The 23,345-nt window shown below is 40.3% G+C and overlaps 1 protein-coding gene across 1 annotated transcript; it reads right to left on the reverse strand.

The window, feature by feature from the left end:
• Nucleotides 1-1,030: 1,030 nt before the first annotated feature.
• On the reverse strand, nt 1,031-17,798 carry LOC306863738 (thyrotroph embryonic factor-like). The gene is made up of 4 exons (XM_079407264.1): nt 17,540-17,798; nt 16,022-16,387; nt 8,693-8,913; nt 1,031-3,970 (listed from the first exon to the last, which is right to left on the reverse strand). Exons 1-4 carry the CDS (start codon nt 17,655-17,657, stop codon nt 3,755-3,757), a joined length of 921 nt encoding a protein of 306 aa, XP_079263390.1. The 5' UTR covers nt 17,658-17,798; the 3' UTR covers nt 1,031-3,754.
• Between the last annotated feature and the right edge of the window lie 5,547 nt (nt 17,799-23,345).

Raw genomic sequence — 23,345 nt, forward strand, 5'->3', positions numbered from 1 at the left:
CTGACCACAGACTTCAGCCAATCAGAACACAGAACAGTCTATATGGGCTATTCAGTTTTCCAGTCATGTAATAAACACATTGATTATTAGAAACACAGCTAGTTTAAATAGTACATAAGCTCCATTTATATAATCTTATTTACTTTTTTTTTTTAATGGATGTTTAAAATGTCTAAATTTGCTTTGATCGTCAGAACGCACTTGTCATGTCTACATGAGGTTTATGTGGATCGGATCAAATTTGTTTCTTTAAACCTGACATTTGCATTATTAGTGCAAACTTAGACCAGAATCAATGCTGTAGAATAAATACAAGTCTAATGTGATTCTGTATATGATACATATTTGAAGTGAATCTCAAGAACATGTCCATTTCTTTCTTTTTCAGGTATAATTTCGCTACGCTCATAATATCTCTTCTGAGGTTTGTTTTCTGTTTATTCTGTGTGAAACACAATGACTGCTGATATTACTGGAGCAGTTTTAACTTTATTTCATTTTTTTTCAAAGCAGGTATTTTTTTTAAAGAGCTTGCTTGAGATGTGAATGTCTTGCATCTCTTATAACATCAAACCTATAAAGTCTCGGCAGAAAAAAATCTGATTGTCAGTAAATTAAATCAGATTATGCATCAATTATATGATGTCAAACACAGTGATGGTAATAATAATGAAAAAGTTAAATCGCACTCGTCTCAATGAAACAATCCCAAAAAACGTCAACACTTAAGACATTGATCTGCGTGAATGAAACGCATGATTAAGACACAGACCTGTTATCAAAATGCTTATGCAAATTTCCTAGTCATCAGATTTTCTCGGCATCACATTCTGAGTGATCAGTTAGACTCAGCACCACATGAACGAAAACTGGTTTCTCCAGCACGATTTGAGATGTGAAGCAGAGTTATGCTTGACTACAAAATAAAGTAAATTAAAATATACAAAAACTTGATTTTATTTTAGCTTGTTGCCAATATTTCTCATTTTAGTATAACCAACAAAAAATAATATAATTAATAAATGGACATACAAATAAGCTTTATTTTTCTATAAATATTGAGCATTTGGGGTGAAATATGACCCAGACACAATGATCAAGTACACTTGAACCTCAAATAAACTGAATGCTTCTGTTTCACTGCATTTTTTTAAATAAGGTAATACAATGTATATTATATGTGTAATAAAATATGTATATGTAATAATATAGACATTAAACAAAACTGCAAAAAAATAAAAAATACTATATTAAAACTTTACTATTAAAATTAAAAAAAGCGACTTGAGAATCTGTTTTTCTAAAACACTGGTTATTTTCTGGTTGTATGATTTTTGTTGTCTCAAGCATATAAAGGTGATTTGATTCGGTCTCTTCAGACACATTCAGCTCAGTGTGTGTCTCTGAAGCAGATGTTATGTAACGACACTCAAGTGTGAGGATGATTGTTACGTAACAGACTGAGAATAATAATGAACCAACACAATGGAGGAAAACAAACACACACACACACACACATCCAGAGGACGCTGTACAGACAAAAGTGCATTAAAAGCACATGCAGAATGATGTTTTTGTACAGTATTATTTATGTGTGTTTCTGCACAGATGAGGTCACTGATCGTCTCTACAGCGAGAGCCGTTGTACTGCAGATGTGTCTAATGCACCTGATGTCATCAGCAGCAGCCAATCACAGCGCAGATCCATCACAACCTCAGCAAGGTCAAATCACTGATATCCGACTTTATTAATATGCATGATACAGTCATAACATACTGCATGACACCAGAGGAAAATGATTTTATAAAAACAACAGGACTCTTTAAAAAAAGTTATTTTTAAAAGTGTGTCAATATATCGAAAGTTACATGTTTAGACAAAAACGTCAAAAAAATAAAAAATGCTACATTTCAGTTCTAGAGTCCAACGTAGAACTCAACATCTGGAGTTTATATGACAGATTAATAACAAACACCAAAGGCCAACGTCACAATTCAGATTAAATCACAAAATTGCCATATAAAAACAAACACAAACAAACTTCATTCTTGTACATTTGAAACAGTGATTGACGTGAAAGTTTTGTTTGGTTTGTAGAATGAAATCAAACATGAGTAGAAAGTTTAAACAACAAATCTATCAAAACAATTGAATATATGGAAGAGAAGGACACGCCCACTGCACATCATCACCATGACAACAGCATGCACGAACGACTCGTCGATTTACAATAGATTCGCCTGTAAGTGCTAGAAACCCGTTTGGAAGAAACAGTCCTGATGACTGACGACATTAGTTTTTAAAATGCAAAAAATTGTGTGTATATATAAATATGTATGCGTGTGTGTATATGCACTGTGTAATATATAATATACACACACACACTCCGATCCAATTTTTTTCCCTCAAGCATATATATATATATATATATATATATATATATATATATATATATATATATATATATTATAAAAAACTATAGAGAGAGAAAAGTAATATAAATGTAAAATGATCTGTTAAAAATGTAATTGTAAGCACAGCATTAAAAACAAACCATGATTATTGTAATCTATCAAAATCCATAAACACTGGAAGCACATTATTATTTTCCACCATTTAAAAAACAATAACTTGGAAACCAGTGAAAAACAGCAATAACGTGAGACTAGTGATGCTAGTACTGTTTATGCTAATGTCGCTGACTAAAACAAATCATGCTCATGCCACAATGGTTTGACCAATGCAAATATTTATCTAAAAATGCATTATTATTATTATTATTATTATTAGTTCAATCATATATTAACAATGCAATAATGACTGTCATTGGTAAGAATAAAAAAAAAACATTTTACACAAATTCGTTACACTTGTGTTTTAACTGATGCTGAGCTGCCCGACTAAAAAATGTATTTTAAATAAAAAAGAAAAACAGTCATTAGAAATATCTAGTCTGAGGTAAAGATGAATCGCACATTATTGCCCTGGATTAAACGCTCCAGATCCAGTCTCTCACAGTTAAACTCCTGCACAGACGCTCGCGTTAAAATAATCGTCCAGTTAACTGCCGTGAAGATGCGTTTGAACGAAGCACAGTCGCTATAGTTTTAAAAATCTGCATGATAGAAATGTTGCTTTTTATATGGTAAGATCATTCTGGAAGAACAACGACACTAGTGGACGGATACAAGCGTATATTTACAGACTCGTCTGTCTTTCAAATCTTCGCAAACCGCAATTCTCCAGTTCGCACTTACCCTTGAAGTGCACTCATTTTCGTAGAAAAAAAAATAATTGCTTCATATCGAGGGTCATGCGCTTGTTTTCTGCGAAAAACCTCTTGTACACAAACATAGACGACGTGTCAAGTAAAAAAAAGAGGAAACGGGCTAAAAACTAGCCAAAAACAGACGTAAAGTCATGTTTTCCATGACAAAACACTCTGAATGTTAACTTGCTATCCACGGCGTGCGACTTTTCCAGTCGGCCGCATAATCTCGTCTTCATACTGAATTAACCTCTAAAAACACTGCTTGGTTCACATGGGGGTCGTGGAGAGGGCAGAGGTCAAAGGTTATGCTGTGTTATCGTGTTTTGTGTCTTCAAGACCCTTAAAACATCCTCTTAAAAACACGCGCTCGCATCATTCACGTCCACTTCCCGCGCGGAGCCACATTACCCACAATCCCCGGCTGTGTAACTGCGGTGTGAATTATAAGGGTGACTGATGTGTGTCAGGGTGAAGCGCATCCCTCACAGCGAGCCGTATTTGGCTTCGTACAGCGACATGATCTTCTTGCAGCGGCCGCAGTCTTTGCGCAGCTCGGCCACTTCCTGTCGCAGCGCGGCGTTTTCTCGCTCCAGGAAGGCGGCGCGGACGACGATCTGGTTCTCTTTCAGACGCCGGGCCTCACGAGAGCGCTTCGCCGCCACGTTGTTCTTCTTCCTCCAAGACCAGTATTTATCATCCTGTGGAAAAATGCAAACATCTCGTTACTGACGCAGGTAAAACGATTTAAGTTGTAACTTTACATTTTATGTTGTACCATTAACAAAAACAAACTGTAAAAGATTGTCATAGTCTGTATCGCATGTATTATTAACAGCGTGCCCATCTACTTTTTCAGCAGCCTTGGTTCCCGAAGTGTTTATTTTTAATAGAGGGATTTTAAAAAGTCTTCTTTTAAGAGATATAAGCCATAAATATAAGCCATAAAGCGAACCAACCAGCTACGACGAGCATCACATCATTACAAACTTTGTCTTTTAGTCTGATTTTCAAATCATTATATGCTCAAATCAAAGATAAAAGAGCTTGAAGGAAGGAAGGAAGAAAAATAATTGATTTAAAGTTGTTAATTTTGACTACAGAAACAAGTTACTTTAGGTTTGATGCAAAACAAGATTCATCAGTGTTATTTTAGTATCACTGACATGCTACTACAATTTTATTAACATTAGAGCTTTAGTCATTTAGTTGCATGATGACATTTACTATTAATATATTTTTAATTTAACTATACAATTTATATTAATTTGTACTTCAACTTCCGTTACTTTAGTACTTCAAATTAAAATTAAATTTGAAAAAAATGTTGCCTTGGCAAGTAGCAAGTTTTAGTTAACGATAATAATTTCCCTAATTTATGTTCCAGGACTTATTCTGAATAATCAATAAATACAAATTAGTATGAGATCAATTTTGGTACCAAATACCAACTGTATTTTATCCAATCAATCTGTCACACATAAAAATCCTGCTTTACATTTTTTGTCCAGTTTTACCTGGAAAATTCACATAACAGACGTAAAATGATGTTTTATTAAAGTTCGGGAGGAGCGCGTCAGCTACTTAGCCTAATTAACACTCAAGTTAATCAATGCACGGCTATAAATACAGCTGACATACCTCTGTTCATTTGACGTATAATCAGCATTCGGATTGCACCTTTTACCATTGCATCACAGACTCAACGCGTCCCGTCCAAACAACAAGACCTATACTGAGGATTTTTCGGATCCTCCGGCCAATCTGCCGGCCCCATGATCGGTCTTTCTCCGCCAGACACGACTGCCAAGCTCCAGTGCTTTGCCACGGCTGCTGCTCTCTGCTCGACGCCGAGGCTACCTCGCCTCCACTGGCATCGCTTCCATCCTCTTATCATTCGGACGCAAATATCATCCGTGCGAACAATCCCTCCGATCGGAAAGTGGTTCGTATTTAAGCCTGAGGCAAACGCTGATTTAATTCCGACGCAACGTCCTCGTGGAGAGTAAACAAAGCGGATTTACATGATCTATTCAGTTTTCCCCTATAGGCGGCGCAATTAAACGAGGGTTCATGATCAGCCCTTTTCCATGACCGCCTTCTCAGCATTAGTCCATTGGAGTGGCTGCTAGGAAAATTTCCAGGGTAAGAAATGCATTCTAATCGATCTATCAGCTCTGCATAACTCCCCATTTCAAGCATAAACGCCTCGATTTCCTCTCGACGAATTCTCTCACAATAGTAGGACATCGATCAGGCAATCCATTTGATAAAATCATGGGTCTCAGCGCCTGGCTGTCAAAAGTCGACATCACCTCCGCTTCCAAAGCCATGCCTATCCATCCAGATTCATGGCATTTATTTGGGCTACGCTAGCACAGGAAATCCTATTTTGTCGTATGCTTAACTTTCAAATGCAAGCAGCACCAAGATTTTTGACGTGTTATCAGAAGCAGCTTATTGGCTTTGTCTACATTTGCGCAAGTAATCCTCATAGCGTCTTCCCTTTTAGCCGACCCAAATTATCCTGAGTATTGAACTCCCCGTCAGATGCTCCAAGAGCGCTCCCATTGGAGCAAATACATTTCTCTGTCGACTACCGGCAAGGCTCACCCATCCGACGCTTTGATTATTGAATTCCTATCGAATGCCGGCGAGAGCCTCCCAGCCGAGCAAACCTTGGCCTTTCCTGCCCGACTACCAGCTAAGCTTATCCGTCCGATGCTGCGTGTATTGAACTCTCATCGAACACGGCAAGAGCCTTCCGAATATGTTTTTCTTTCAACAACCGGTGAAGCCTACCCCCTCGTGCCATGAGTATTGAACTCCCGTCAAACGAGGCAAGAACCTTCCGGTCAAGCAATCTTGGCCTTTCAGTCCGTCTACCGGCGAGGCCTACCAGTCCGACGCCGCGAGTATTGATCTCCCATCAGATGCCGGTGAGAGCCTCCCGGCCGAGCAAACCTCGCCTTTTCCACCTCACTATCAGCTAAGCTTATCCGTTCCATGCCGCGAGTATTGAACTCCAGTCGAACGTGGCAAGAACCTTCCGAATATGTTTATCTTTCAACAACCGGTGATGCCTACATGCTTGTGCCATGAGTATTGAACTCCCGTCAAACACTACAACAGCCTCTCGGTCAAGCAACCTTGGCGCTTTAGTCGGTCTAACGGCGAGACTCAACCATCCGACGCAGTGAGTATTGATCTCCTGTCGGATGCCGCAAAAACCTCCCAGCCAGACAACCCCAGCCTTTTCCATCCCACGGTCGGCGAGGCTTACCCGTCCGACATCGGCGAGAGCCTCCCGACCACACAACTTTACCCTTCCGTCTTACATTCGGCGAGGCTTACCCATCCAATGCCGCGAGTATTGATCTCCCGTCGAATGCCGGCGAGAGCCTCCCGGTCGAGCAACTTTGCTTCTCTGGTCGACTACCAGCTAAGCTTATCGCGAGTATTGAACTCCTGTCGAACGCGTCAAGAACCTTCCGAAGATGGTTTTCTTTCAACGACCGGCGAGGCTTACCTGTCCGATGCCGTGAGTATTGGCCTCCCGTCGGATGCTGGCGAGAGCCTTGTTTTTCTTTCAACTACCGGTGATTCTTACCCGCTCGCGCTGCGAGTATCGAACCACCGTCGAACGCTACAGCAGCCATCCGGTTAAGCAATCTTGGCTTTCAGTCTGCTACCGGCGAGGCTTAACCATCCGATGCAGCGAGTATTGATCTCCCGTCGAATGCGACAAGAGCCTTTAGAATACGTTTCTCTTTCAACTACCGGTGACGTTTGCCTACTTGCGCCATGAGTATCGAACCACCGTCGAACGCTAAAGCAGCCTTCCAGCCAAGCAATCTTGGCTTTCAGTCTGCCACCGGCGAGGCTTAACCATTCCGATGCAGCGAGTATTGATCTCCCATCGGATGCCGCGAGAGCCTCCCGGTCAGACAACCTTACCTTTTCCATCCTATGGCCGGCGAGGCTTACCCGTCCGACACAGCGAGTCTTGATCTCCCGTCGGATGTCGGCAAGAGCCTCCCGGCCACTCATCTTTACCTTCCATCCGACGGTCAGCGAGGCCCAGCCGTTTGATGCCATAAGTCTCGTCCCACCCACCGAACGCTGTCTGAAACCTCTCAGCCAAACCTCACATCTTTTTCCCCCGCCTGGCAAGGCTTACCCGTTCAATGTCTCGAGTCTTGATCTCCCATCGGATGCTGCGAGAGCCCTCCCAGTCCGGTTTTCCTTTTCTCCCTACCCGCCCGGCGAGACTTACCCGTCTGATGAAATGAGTCTTGATCTCACGTCAGACGTCGGCGAGAGTTCTCCCAACTGGGCTCCTATACTTGACGCCCGCAAGCGAGGCTCATCCATCCGATGCCGTGAGTCTTGATCTCCCGTCGGATGTTGCGAGAGTCCTCCTTGTTGGACGTCCCAAACTCTTTTTTTTTTTTTTTTTTTTTTACCTGTCAGGCAGATAGGACCCACTCATCCGACGTCCGGAGTCTTGATCTCCAGTCAGAGGCTTCATGGGCTCTCTCGGTCAGCTACCCGCCCTCTGTCCTCTGATAAGCCGCTCCCACGGAGCACGCAAACTTCGGCCTATCATACAAGCGATTTCTCAAAACCAGCTCCCGCCAGATCTCAGTGCGTATTTGGGGGATTCTTAGTCTGGCGGCTGTCCAACACAATTGCTTTTTGCGGGGTACTCTGGGTTCGGCCATTCCTGAGCCCGGAGCCCTTCCCAAGGACAGCACGCCAACTACGCATTACTATACTCGCCAAATACGCATTCCCTTACTCATTCTAAATATATGTAAGTGTGAACTCGTGAAATTATGTTTTATTAACAAAGTTCGGGAGGAGCGCGTCAGATACTTAGCCTAATTAACATAGGAGGTTCGCACTAAAGTTAATCAATGCATGGCTATAAATACAGCTGACATGCCTCTATTCATTTGACGGATAATCAGCAACCCTCCACCACCCCTTCTCCACTCAAGAGGTATCACTAGAGTTCTCACCACACTATGAGGGGTACTCTGGGTTCGGGCCATTCCTGAGCCCGGAGCCCTTCCCAAGGACAGCACGCAAATACGCATTACCTTACTCGTGCTAAATATATGTAAGTGTGAACTCGTGAAATGGATTGCAAAGAGTAATTCTGGTTGACTTTAACATGATAGATCAATCAAAAGTTGGCAAACAATAGTATAGTATGCGATAGTATGCGCTGCTAATGCCAAATAACAGCATGTTAACTCCTAAGAATCAAATTTAATCATTATAATTGAAATATATTTCCTGGATGTCTAGCGAGAGTCCTGTGTGTTCAAACTTGTCATGAGAGCCACATGTTTGCTGCCATCTCACTGTTTCCTGATTTTTCTGTTCATAAACTCATTCAGTCGGTTCAGTCTCACCTTTGCATCTTCAGGAACGAACACTTTCTTGGCTTTCTTGATCATGGGCTGTGGTTTGAGCTCGTCATCAGAGAAGCGGTGTTTCCGTGGATTGAAGAGCTGTCCTCCGGGAACGCTGGACAGGACCAGATCCGTGGGGTCCGGCTGGAAGGCCACACTCACCTCGATCTCCTCCGGGTCGATCGGAGTGGGTGTCACACGGTCGGGGTCACCTTTGGGTTCTGGAATGTAAAAACAGAGCGATGTACAGCCGTTATAATAAAATCGACAGATTAAACCCATGATCAGAGAAAATAATGAACCTGATGAAGATTCATTCAACAGCAGAAAGCTTCAGTCAGTTAACAGGTCAAACTAACTACCAGCAGTTAGCTGAGTTTCTATTTCTCTGCTGGTTTATGTATGTATGTGTGCTTTGACTGATAAATGAATGGTCTGCAGGTTCAAACTGCATGGATTGATGTAGAGATGTTAAAGAATCTTGTGTTATTGTCTATTTTTAGATACACCAGATCATTCATAATTTATTATTATTTTAATTTGGATCTTGATGGATCAAAACATCAGATTAACACTTGAATTTAAAACAAAAGATTTAAAGCAGTCAAACTGATACCAGAAAACTAAAATAATAATAAATATCCCTAATATTATTAAAATATTCCTAATCCCTAACCTTCAGAACTGCCAGTTTAAATCTTGCAAGTTTTTCTTTTTTTCTTGGAATTTTTCTTGGAATTCTTGGAGTCGATATCTCACAATTCAGACTTTTCTTAATATCCTGCAATTCTGAGTTTTATTTTTAAAATGATAAGTATATAATCTTACAACTAACCTTCTTCGCTGAATTCTGAGTTAACATCTTACAATGCAGTTTTTTTTTTTTTTTACAAAAAAGTCTGAAGTGTGAGATCATAAAGTGTCATAATTACTTTTTTTTTCAAATTTACACTTATACACTTTCATTCCACTTCAGATTTAAGCTTCCATCAAAATATTTTGATAAACTGGATGACACGCGTTTGAATCTGGTTCAAACCTATGACACACATCAGATGAGATCTATAATAGATTAATAAAGTTGTCACATTTAAATTATTTAACATTACACACAAACTCTTCCTCAGCTTGATCTGAGACGCATCCCTTTCTATTCTTTTCCATTACTGCATTTTTTGTTTCACATGTATTAAAAAAAAAATTGTCATGCTTACGAAAAGCTCCACAATTATATTACTATAAGCCAGGTCGTAGTGCATGTTAATGCGAACCAGGGGCGCAGATGGGATGTTTTAACTGGGGGGGGGCCAAGCTGTCAGCAGTCCAGTTGTCGGGGGTCGGGGGGTCCGGGGGGGGTTTGAGTGAGAGGGTGTGCCCAAAGTGTGAATCTAGCTTCATAGTACTGGCTTAGTACTGCTGCTCCATAGTATAAACAGAGTACGTGCGATTGCGAATCTCGAAAGTTAAAGTGAAACTAAAAAAAATCTCAGCATCCACATGTAGGCCTAGCCTACATACACAACCATGGCAACGACCATTGCGGAAACAAGCAAAGATGACACAAAAGCATTTTCAAGACAAAGCAAAATCAACGTTACTCGCCTATCAAAAAGAAACAACACAACCTCGGTGTCCAATTCAAGCCCTTCCTGCTCCTTGAGTTTCTCTCCACTGCTGGAAAGCTGCTCCGATCTATACTTACACGGGTCCTACCTCTTGCCTGACCGTAACCCTTCTTTTTAATGTTTTGTTTCTATGATACTTTCCTCTTTTTTTTATCTGCCATCTCTCTCTATCGATAGTCGATCTGCTAATATACGTCCTGACTCCTGTGCACTCAAATAGAGCGCTCTCTTCTCTCTATCAGTACGAGACACGCCCCCTTACTGCTGATTGGCTGCACGTGTTTTGAGACTCGGTCAGACACTGCGGTCAAAAGCGTTTTTCAAAAATGGCTTAGTGCATGTGGCCTGGCCGCCACTACTTAGGCTAATGTACATAGCGGAAACCCTGATTTATCCTCCGTATACTGATGTTGCCTTTCGTAGAGACAGTGAGGGGGACGGATCGGGTCACTATGAAACTGGGGGGGTCATGTCCCCCCCGTCCCTAGTGCCATCTGCGCACCTGATGCGAACTAACCTGATTGTTATGATATTATGTTTCTGACCTCGAGGTTGATTTCTACCATGTCTACGGTCTCACAATTTAAACCATCACACCATCCATTCCAAACATATGCTATCGCAAAGAAAAAGCTACTTTGAAAACCTAGTTAGTTAAGTTACTTGAGTCGTTCAACTACAGTCAAGCTACTCTTCTGATACATTACATTACTGAAGCTATTTTGGGGGCCATTTATGTGACCCTGGACCACAAAACCAGTCATAAGGGTCAATTTTTCAAAATTGAGATTTATACATCATCTTAAATCTGAATAAATAAGCTTTCCGTTTATGTATGGTTTGTTAGGATAGGACAATATTTGTCAGAGATACAACTATCTGAAAATCTGAGGGTGCAAAAAAAATCTAAATATTGAGAAAATCGCCTTTAAAGTTGTCCAAATTAAGTTCTTAGCAATGCATATTACTAATCAAAAATGAAGTTTTGATATATTTACGGTAGGAAATGTACAACATAATGGAACATGATCTATACTTAATATCCTAATGATTTTTGGCATAAAAGAAAAGTCAATAATTTTGACCCATGCAATGTATTTTTGGCTATTGCTACAAATATACCCCAGCGACTTAAGACTGGTTTTGTGGTCCAGGGTCACATATAATATCAGTGGTACTGTTCTGTTCTTAGACAGACAGACGAACACGAGCACCTGCTCCATCACATAACTTTATTAACACCTCTTCAGTAACCAAACATACACACCTTACTCTGGATGTCATTATATCAGATGACCACTAGAAGTCCTCATAACCTCATATATGTATAACACATATATGTTACATCCTCCTTCTTAAGTATATTCCTTTATACTGATGTATAGAACTTCTGCACAAACTTTTAAACACAACATTTGAGTTTCATTTACCAAACTTTCAGCATGACTACAAAATTATTCAACACACTTTACAAATGCATTTATACTCATGAACTATTGCATTTCAACTTCTTACACATCCAACAATGCACATACATTGCATTAACTCTCAGCCTTTGTACTTTTCAGGTATTTTTACAATTCTTCCAGACCTTGTACGGTAAGCTTGCTCTTTTCCTTCACTTTCATTACCATTTCTTTCAATTGAAATGTCCTTACTGTCAAGTGCATTGTTCTGTGATGCATCAACCGACTGCTGACTCTTAGTATCCATGTCAATGCTTTTCTCAAATGTTGAAGAATCTGTTTCTCTTGTTTTTCTTATATGTCTGCGATTTCGTCTGAATAGCTTTCCATCAGGAGTCTTTACTATAAAAGAACGTGGCTGTTCATGCTTTTCTAGAACAACAGCTCCCTTTTGCATCCTTATTCCTTCTCCAGGTTGCAGATCAGGCAAGTATTTAGCCATCCTGTCATAGTACTGCTTCTGTTTCTTCTGTCTCTGCCTTAGTTGCTCATGCACTTGCGACATTGTCTCAGTGGTAAGCAATGCAGATGATGTTGGTAGCTTCGTTCTGAGACGTCTCCCCATCAGTAATTGTGCAGGTGATAATCCTATCCCTTCCATTGGCGTGTTACGGTACTCCAGTAGTGCTATGTACGGATCACATTGACTACTGTGCGCTTTCTTTAAGAGATTTTTCACTGTTTGCACTGCTCTCTCGGCTTGTCCATTCGACTGTGCATAACCAGGACTTGAAGTCACATGCTTGAATCCCCATTCCTCTGCAAAACTTGAAAATTCAGCACTTGCATACTGAGGTCCATTGTCAGATACTACTATATCTGCAATTCCATGTCTTGCAAAGATGGACTTCATTTCCCTGATGACTCCACAGCTTGTCGTGTCCCTGAGTAGTTTTACCTCAATGTACTTTGAAAAGTAGTCCACACACAACAGAAATGCTGACCCGCTATGGTAGAAAATGTCTGTGCCTATTTTTTCCCAAGGTCGCCCTGGCACTTCATGTTGGAACAATGGCTCCTTTTGATTGTTGTTCCTGTTTTCATTGCAGGTAGCACATCTGGATACTGCATCCTCAATTTGTGTCGACATACCTGGCCAGTACAAAATGTCTCTGCCTCTTGCCTTACATTTGACAATTCCCTGGTGTGACTCATGTATTTTGCTGATCATTTCCTGTCTTAGCTGATTTGGAACAATGAGCTTGTTTGCTTTAAATAACAGATCATCTTCATAACTGATTTCCTCTCGAAATGTCCAGTATTGCTGTATTGATCTTGGCATCATAGATCGTTCTTTCGCCCATCCATTCAGCACTGCCTTTTTTAACATTTGCATCTCTGCATCCTCTGCTGTAGCTTTTTTGAAGGCATCCAGTTTCTTTTCTGAAATAGGAAGTTGTGACGCAATCCAGTTCACTGCTAGATCCTCTTCCAGCAGATTTTCCTTCTGTTCGTGTAGATAAGCACGACTTAGAGCATCTGCTATGTGTAGTTCCTTACCAGGTTTGTACATCACCTTCAGACTGTATCTCTGTAGTCGTAGAAGCATTCTTTGTAATCTCATAGGTGCCTGATGCAGCGGCTTCTTAAATATACTCTCCAATGGCTTGTGATCACTTTCAACCATGATTTCCTTTCCGTACACATACTGGTGAAATTTTTCACATCCATAAACTATGGCTAACAACTCCTTTTCAATTTGTGCATATCTACGCTGACAGTCGTTCAGAGCTCTCGAGCCATAAGCCACTGGCCTTCCTTCTTGCAGAATCACAGCTCCTATTCCTTCTGAACTGGAATCTACCGACAATGTGACTGGTTTGCTCACATCAAAGAATTTCAAAGTAGGACTTTGAGTAACCAAATCTTTAAGTTTTTCAAAACTTTGCTGTTGAGCATCCTCCCAGTGCCACTCTGTCTCTCTCTCCAGCAATTTCCTCAAAGGTGCACTTATGTCAGACATATTGGGAATGAACTTTGCCAGATATTGCACTACTCCAAGAAATCTTTGCAATTCTTGCTTGCTTTGTGGTGGTGAAATTTCAGTCACTGCCCTTACCTTTTCTTCATCTGGCTTAACTCCTTGAGCACTCAGTATGTGTCCTATGTATTTGATCTCTGTCATCCGTATTTTGCACTTGTTCCTGTTGAGCTTTAAATTGTTTTCTCTTGCACATTCCAGCAGCTTTATGAGCCTTTCATCATGCTCTTGAATGGAGTCTCCCCACACCAGCAAGTCATCGATGATATTTACCACACCTTCCAGTCCTTCGATCATTTGTGCAATGGATCTCTGAAAGACTTCTGACGCTGAGGATATACCGAAAGGTAACCTAAGAAAACGGTATCGCCCAATTGGCGTGTTCATTGTGCAAAGCTTTGAACTTTCATGATCCAGCTTTATCTGCCAAAAGCCTTGATTCGCATCTAGCACAGAGAAATACTTTGCATTTGGCATTCTTGAGACCACATCTTCTACTGTCAGCATTGGATAATGCTCTCTTTTTATTGCCAGGTTGAGATCTTTAGGATCCATACAAATGCGCATTTTCTTTGATGTAACTACAGTTACCATGCTGTTAACCCATTCAGTTGGCTCAGTTTGCTTTGCGATGACCCCCATCTGCTCCATTCTTTGTAGTTCTTCAACCACTTTCTCTCGCAGAGCTACAGGTATCCTTCTTGGCGCATGCACAACTGGTCTGATATTTGGATCAATTTGTATGTGGTGTTCTCCTGGTAAACAGCCTAATCCTTCAAATAGATCTTCAAAATCCTTGAGAATGTCACAGCTCTTTTCAATTTCATACAGTCTTTTAATCATGCCCATTTTTTGACATGCAGATCGTCCTAGAATGACAGGTGCATCATGCTTCATTATTTCAAACAGGATTTGGTATTTCTGTCCTTTGTACACACAATTCAGTGCTTTGTTGCCCAATGGCGCCATCTTGTGTCCAGAATATGTAACAAGTTTGCAACGTGACCTCTGCAGTCTCCCTGCTATGTTTAGCAAATTGTACACACTTTCTGACATGACATTACATTCAGCTCCTGTATCCAGTGTCACTTTTACATCATTCTTGTTTATCTGGATTGTCTCAACCCATTGTTCATCCTCTTTACTTGAGTTGATGGACATTACATTTCTTTCTTTTTCCACTGTTACTGTACCAATAAACATGTTACCATCTTGTTCAATCACGTGCATTCTTTTACTCTGACTCTGCAGGTCTTTGGTATTACACATCTTTGCAAAATGATTTTTCTTCTGACAAGACTTGCATGTTTTCCCGTAGGCTGGGCATTTTCTGTACTCATGCTTGTTGCCGCATCTGCTGCATTCCTTTCTCATCACTGACGTCTGCTCTGATTTGGTGTCTCTTCTCTTTGGCTTTATGGATTCAACTTTGTGTACATGTACTTCATCATTGAGTGCTTTCATCTGACTCGACGTGATCTCGCTGGCCCTGCAAATGTCTATGGCCTTTTCCAATGTGAGATCCGTTTCTCTTAGAAGTCTGCCTTTTAGTTGATCCTCTCTTATGCCACATACAATCCTGTCACGAATTAATGAATCGTGCAGATCACCAAACTCACAATCTTTTGCTTTGTTTTTCAGATCAGTGACGTACGTGTCGATTGTTTCTGCAGGCCCTTGCGATCTCGTGAAAAACACGTGCCTGATGTACGGTAGGTTTTTTCGAGGCTCACAGTAATGTTTAAACTTGTCTTTTAGTGCTTGTATCTTATTTCTCTCCTCTCTTGAGAACTCGAATGTATTACATACTTTTATGGCCTCTTCCCCCGCCACGTGCAGAAACGTAGCACACTCCACCGTCTCAGACTTCTCTGCTACTCCGCTAGCTAGCGAGAAAAGCTCGAACCTCTGTATCCAGTTCTTCCAATTTTCCGAGAGATTTCCTTGCAGAACCAATGGCGGTGGTGGCTGTAACTGTGCCATCCTCTTTTTTTTTTTTTTTTTTTTTTTTTTTTTTGCGTTTTATATCAGTTTTTTATTCTGACACCATGTTCTGTTCTTAGACAGACAGACGAACACGAGCACCTGCTCCATCACATAACTTTATTAACACCTCTTCAGTAACCAAACATACACACCTTACTCTGGATGTCATTATATCAGATGACCACTAGATGTCCTCATAACCTCATATATGTATAACACATATATATGTTACAGTACAACAACAATGAAACGTGCTTGTTTGTCATCTCACCTGCTTTCGTCTCAATGCTCACAGCGAGCGAGTCGTCCTCAGGCTCTTCCTCGTCATTGTGCTCCTCCTCAGACATCTGCGGGACGGCCGCCGGCTCATCAGAGGAATCATGTGTGTCGCTGTCTAGCCACTCTGCCTCGGGACACTTGCTCAGCTCCTCCTCCTCCAGTGTGATGGGAATCTCGTTCTCCAGCAGGAACTCGTCCAGGTCCATGTACTCCAGGTGGAAGTTCTCGCCGTCGTACGGGATGGTTTTGTCCCAGATGGCAGGGGTGAGAGAGGCAGAGACACTCCCCGTGCCTCCCGAACCACCGCTGTCGCCGGACGTCCCATCGCTGATCGAACCCTGTTTCTCCTTCCCAATGTCTGTGCGAGAGAAACTACAGTTTAGTCAAATACCAAAGCTTTATGGGAGCTTTATTCCCATTTGCTTTATAGGAGTTTGATGAATAATACACAAAATAAAACAGAAACATGCAATAGAATCCAACTTCACTTCAATTTTCTGCAGTAAAAACTGTTCACATGCATATTAGTGTGTTATCAGTAACTACCCATGTTAGTTATCAGTTTAAATGTCAGAAAAGACTTTAGACAATTGTGTGAGATGTCAAAGATTGACACCCCTACAGATGCCCTAATGTGGGTCATTATCAAGCCAGATGATATGAATATTATTAATAAAATTCATAAAGGGCAGGTCAGTCTTTACCACAGTAAAAGCACAAGACTGACATGTTATATCCACAAAACGTGATCAATAACTAAAATAGCCTACTCTCTTAAACGCCAGCATACAGGAATACAACTCTATTCCAGATCTACAGATCCTGAACGAGTTAAACATTACAGAGAAGGAGAAAACACTAACATTAGTGTGCCATATAATAACCATGAGTGTGGTAAAATATATTACATTGATGGTATGAATATAACATAATGCTGCTACAATTCTTGTACAGGTGTTCTTTTAGGATACTCAATGGTTCCACCTTACAATAAATGCCCAAGTATCCAAATATATACCATGGGAAAAAAACTACCACATGTAGAAGATACTTTTGCATCTTTGATAGATAATTTCACCATTGTTTTGAGCATATGTTAGGCATTCAACATGTGTTAAGACACAATTTGTTGAATTCGACGATGTACAACAGGCGTGTATCATGATATTTTAAAGAAAACCTGCAAAAACGACCATTTAGAAGCGAAACTATATTAAAAAGCGGCGGTATTTGAGTCAGATATGATGGATCTGGAGCAGCACTCTTCTGAGGGAACTCTCTGTTCTTTTGGGCGACCAATCAGCGCGCAGCTGTAGAGGTGAATCTGAGCGACCAATCAGCGCGCAGCTGTCAATCTGAGCGACCAATCAGCGCGCAGCTGTCAATCTGAGCGACCAATCAGCGCGCAGCTGTAGAGGTGAAGACAAGTGCACGACTAACGTTACAAACTCGATTTCAACGGAACCGTTTGTATATTTGATTTGTATTTTGTCAGGTTTATGGTTCTCACCGTCGTCTTGATCCTCCAGTATGTTTGGAGTAGGAATATTCATGATCTTCTTTGAAACAAAACCGGACGATTTCTGCGGACCGATGGCCACCGTCACTAACGCCTGTCCGGGCATCATTAGCGTGATATTATCCGAGGAAAATCACAAACGTCGCTTGTATCCGTTAATCCTCCTGTTTCTGTTTGAGAAAATACAGCCAAAACAACACCGTAGCGATCCACTCCAAGCGTACTGGCTAACACTCATATATTCATGATGAACGCGAAGCGCTGATTGGTTGTCTCATGAATATTTAAACAGACGAGGCGTGTCTATGCAGTTCTTAAAGAGCCCAAGGCGGATTCTCGCTCTGTGATTGGTCAACGGTTAATCCGCTTCATCCAGCTCTACAACAATATAAATATATAAATACCCCAACACGGGAAACATGCTAAATACACTCAACATTTGGCTGTAAATGCATCAGAAAATGGCAAATCATCATTTTTTTTTCTATATTTACATACATCAACGGCGACAATTCAATATCCATACAGCACGTTTTAGTCAGCTTCTTGACACTTTAAAACATCTTTATTAAAGACAAGAAGTGTGTTAATGTGCTACCGCTCATGCCTTCACACGTGCCGCCAGCGCGCGCGTACACTGGGTGGGCGGGCTTCTGCACGTGCCGAGTACAGCTCATGCCCCACTGGCAAGACATTGAGTGTATTTTAGTCCCCATCACTATACCGGGGCATTAGGACCCAAACAGACCACAGGGACCAACATACTGACCAGGCTCAGCCCTGCTTAGCTTCAGTGGGCAACCAGTCTTGGGCTGCAGGGTGATATGGCTATGGATATGATCAGTTTACAGGTTTTATACTAACCGGATATCTTTAAGCACAATACTGCTGCTTTTAATCAGTTATTACACTGTGCTAGTATTTCCCAGACTTTGTGGATCAGGAGGAAGACGTGTCCCTATGAATTGAGATTGCATGCTAGTTGAACAAGTGGGAATCTCCAGGAAAGAGTTGAAAACATGCTGGATGTCATTCAGCATGGAAATCACTCACATTAGACATATTAATGTCCAGCAATGAAGTCCAACTGCCAGTCCAGTTTTTGTCAATAAAAGCCCATTAACTGTGTTCACACTGCCGCCGACGAGAGCGTCAAAAATCGCCCTAGCCGCCCTGCCAGCAATGCTGTAGAAAGATTCATGGACGCTCTGACGTAGATCCAATGCTTGTCTTGTAAAGGGCCCCTAAAGCAAACAAGCTTGTTGATCTTGTGCAGACTGACCACAAGTAGGGTATAAGTTAACCTCGTGAAATATTTTAAATGTGTAAGTAAGAAATTGATCGATGGAAAGACCTCAATTATAGTTACATGTTTGTTAACAAAATAAACCAATTAAAAGCCATTTGTGTGGTGTGGCTTTGTGTTCATGGTTAATTTCCACATGCAGTTTATAGGAGACGTTTACTAGCCTTGGTCGTTAATTAACATTCATTTGTGCGCAGCCTACATTACAAACTGTGCTGGGTGAAGCGTAGCCTTAATGTAATTGGTCAAATCACTGTTGTTTTCAGGAAATTAACTGCATTTCTGCTGAAGCGTTAACACGGTAATACTCTGCATTTGAGTCCTCACTACATCCCTTCACAAACTCCTGACAATATCAGGTATACATTAATTGTTCTTTGATAATTTACATTAATTAAACTTAAAATGATAGACAATCAGATTCGTGGTTATTCATTTCATGCAAACATTTTGAAAGGGTAATTCTTGTTTTAAGTAATTAATTATTTCTATTTTTTAAACGCGTAGCAGATCAAGGAAGAATTTCTGTAAAAGGCTGACTTAATAATAGCAAATGAGAAATATGATGTTGTGATAGTACTGCAATATGATTTCTTTCTTTAAAAAAATGGGTTTAATATCTCTTAAATGCATGTGGCCTCCTTGTCTGTGTTTTTAGTGATTTTGTATTTTTATTGTCTTATTTCTTTTGCATAACACCAATGATCATTTTACTGCTCTTTTGCGATTGTTTTGCTCAGTTTACATATGTTACAATAGCATGCCTGAAAAGTAAATAGAAGTTAAAAATGAAAGTAAATAGAAGTTTCATGTTTATTTGTACAGCTGCTTTGAAACAATGTCTTGTTCTAAACATTCATTTATCTTAATCGCACATGAAAAACTTGTTTACGATGTTTAGAGACTGCTCCCAGTTCAAATGTCAGTTGAGAACGATATATTTTTAAAGTCAGAAAACATTAAAGAGATAATATTCATTTTGAACATGGACAACCTGATTGGGTCATTTCCTCAAAATGAATGAATGAGTTGAAGCCTCAGACCGACCTTGAATGAACAGTAATAATCTCATCAGATATCAGATGTTTAATCGTCTGAGGCTGTTACTGATTATAATTCTATATCAAAGCATCATATCATAAACACGCAGTACTTCATGCATACAGTACAATATACTGCACAAATAGGCTCAATTCAAATCTGCATTACGCCACATTTGAGATGTTTCTTAACCTGAAAGCACAAGTAATTCATTATAAATCACATAAACATAAGTTCAGGCAGGGATACAAATGTAGAGAAAGTAAACGAGAAAGTTTCTGATCCAAGTTACCAGTAGTCTCAGCCAGGCTTGTAGCGAGCACACTGGGTCACAGTGCTGTCATTGATAAATTGATGAAATATATTTTAGATTTCTTCAGCTGTCAATCAAACCACTTCTAATGAAGAAATATAATTGCAACTGAACAATGAATATGTTAGTAATAATAAGTTGTATTAGTAACATGACATAAAATGCACAGAAACAAATATCTGCAGGTTTTTTTTATTCAATACCAAAATTTCAGTAGTCAGCACTAACACAGATTATTGGTACCATAGCAAAAACTAATATTGCCTTTATTGTATAACACTGTAGAACAAAATGTCTATGTATTGTCAATCTACATTTATCACAGCTCGTATTTCACTCATGAATTGGAAAAACTTGAGGGAACCCATGGCAAATTACTCTTCCAGGTTTTGTCACCGTACCTGCACCACTTCACCGAAACTATATTTAACTATTTTATTTATTAAAAAATAAAAATATATTAAATAATACACTAAAGAAAACAATCCACTAAGACAGCATGTAGCCTTCAAATATTTTTAAATGAAATAAACATTCCTTTAAAAACAGGCGAGTGAAAAGCTAGTAATACAATAAAGAACAAAGGAACACAATATAATTAGGGATCTTTTAAAGTTGATTGCCTGGACAAAACTCGATTGATCTGATTACATCAGAGTCACAGCTGTTTGTCCCTGTTGCTTGGTAACAACTATGGCAAAATGAATGGACGCTTCGTTTTTGTACTACGGATTTTGAAAATTTAGATTAGTCTCCAAAGTTCCAATACAGAACGGCACATGCATCCATTTGTCATTAATGCAATGCAAAGGGTTCAAAAGAATGCGAGAATCAATTTCTTAAACCAAAAATACGATATGATCTCTGCTCACAGCATATCCGTTCAGGAAAGCAAGTGAGTAAACGCACAAATACACAGTTTGAACAATGTATACACCATTAATAACAGCTCATTTCATTGACCTATATGATTGTGTTCACATCAGATGTGATCCGTACCGGAGTTTGCATTAGCCATACCCCAGACCATGCTTTTTGGTGGACATGGTTACAGTTTGCAGGCGGACACCTAAGTCCAGAAAACAGTGTTCACATTACCACCTTAGTCCCGTTTTGTCCCATTTAGTCATTGCAATTTTGGATTCAATCTCACAATTAAATACGTTTGTCACTCCTGAAACGTTGCAGTTTGTACTTAGCAGCATGAAAGTACATCTTTTATTCAAATTGTGAATAGGTTATAAAGAGCACACCCTTTATAATCACTGAAGCTGTCAATCGCTAGTTTTGGGCAGAAGTAGGTTCTGAAATCTTGTGAAAAGTTTTATTATAACAAGCCTTCGCTCTACAATTAATCTCTTAAATTTTATTGTTTATACTCTAAAGAAATAACGAAAGCATACACCAGTGTGTAGAACAAAAACAATGTTAAGCAGATTCGGACTTGACTTGTTACTGGCCATTGCGTTCACGCGCTCAACAGACATGTCCATGATTGGCTACAATGTTCAATGCTTCAAAAAACTTGTAAATAGGAAAACTGGATTCTTTTCACTGCTCACAAAAATACCGAATGCACAGGGGTGTTTAAAAAATGCCTATTGGTTGGTACTGAACTGACTCTGTACATTTTTAAAATGTCAGTACTGACTTGAAGTACCAATACTTTTGACAATACTAGACACAACAGACAGCAATTCCTCTGTAATCCTCTGAAAATTTCAACAGATTCTAACCCGTTCTTTGTTTCAGTAACCGGTGTGCTGGTTCCTAGCATTGCCTGGGAAAACTTTGCCAGTTACTTGAACCAGCTCATTCAGGTCTTGTGTACTGTGCACCTTGCATCATTGCCCCGGGACTAAGATTTGATTTTGTAAATCAGCTTGACCAGTTTCTCATTGCATATTGGCTCAAAAGAACAATATTTTCAAGAATCGGACATAAATATACAGGTGCTGGTCATAAAATTAGAATATCATGAAAAAGTTGATTTATTTCAGTAATACCATTCAAAAAGTGAAACTTGTGTATTAGATTCATTCATTACACACAGACTGATATATTTCAAATGTTTATTTCCTTTAATTTTGATGATTATAGCTGACAACCAATGAAAGTCCCAAATTCAGTATCTCAGAAAATTAGAATATTGTGAAAATGTTCAATATTGAAGACCCCTGGTGCCACACTCTAATCAGCTAATTAACTCAAAACACCTGCAAAAGCCTTTAAATGGTCTCTCAGTCTAGTTCTGTAGGCTACACAATCATGGGGAAGACTGCTGACGTGACAGTTGTCCAAAAGACGACCATTGACACATTAATAGAGAGACGAAGGGAAGGACAAGATGTGGTAGAAAAAAAGTGTACAAGCAATAGGGATAACCGCACCCTGGAGAGGATTGTGAAACAAAACCCATTCAAAAATGTGGGGGAGATTCATAAAGAGTGGACTGCAGCTGGAGTCAGTGCTTCAAGAACCACCACGCACAGACGTATGCAAGACATGGGTTTCAGCTGTCGCATTCCTTATGTCAAGCCATTCTTGAACAAGAGACAGCGTCAGAAGCGTCTTGACTGGACTGCTGCTGAGTGGTCCAAAGTTATGTTCTCTGATGAAAGTAAATTTGGCATTTCCTTTGGAAATCAAGGTCCCAGAGTCTGGAGGAAGAGAGGAGAGGCACATAATCCACGTTGCTTGAGGTCCAGTGTAAAGTTTCCACAGTCATTGATGGTTTGGGCTGCCATGTCATCTGCTGGTGTTGGTCCATTGTGTTTTCTGAGGTCCAAGGACAACGCAGCCGTCTACCAGGAAGTTTTAGAGCACTTCATGCTTCCTGCTGCTGACCAACTTTATGGAGATGCAGATTTCATTTTCCAACAGGACTTGGCACCTGCACACACTGCCAAAGCTACCAGGACCTGGTTTAAGGACCATGGTATCCCTGTTCTTGATTGGCCAGCAAACTCGCCTGACCTTAACCCCATAGAAAACCTATGGGGTATTGTGAAGAGGAAGATGCAATACGCCAGACCCAACAATTCAGAAGAGCTGAAGGCCACTATCAGAGCAACATGGGCTCTCATAACACCTGAGCAGTGCCACAGACTGATCGACTCCATGCCACGCCGCATTGC

This window comes from Barbus barbus, assembly GCF_936440315.1.
Source record: "Barbus barbus genome assembly, chromosome: 4".
Classification (NCBI taxonomy): Eukaryota; Metazoa; Chordata; class Actinopteri; order Cypriniformes; family Cyprinidae; genus Barbus; species Barbus barbus.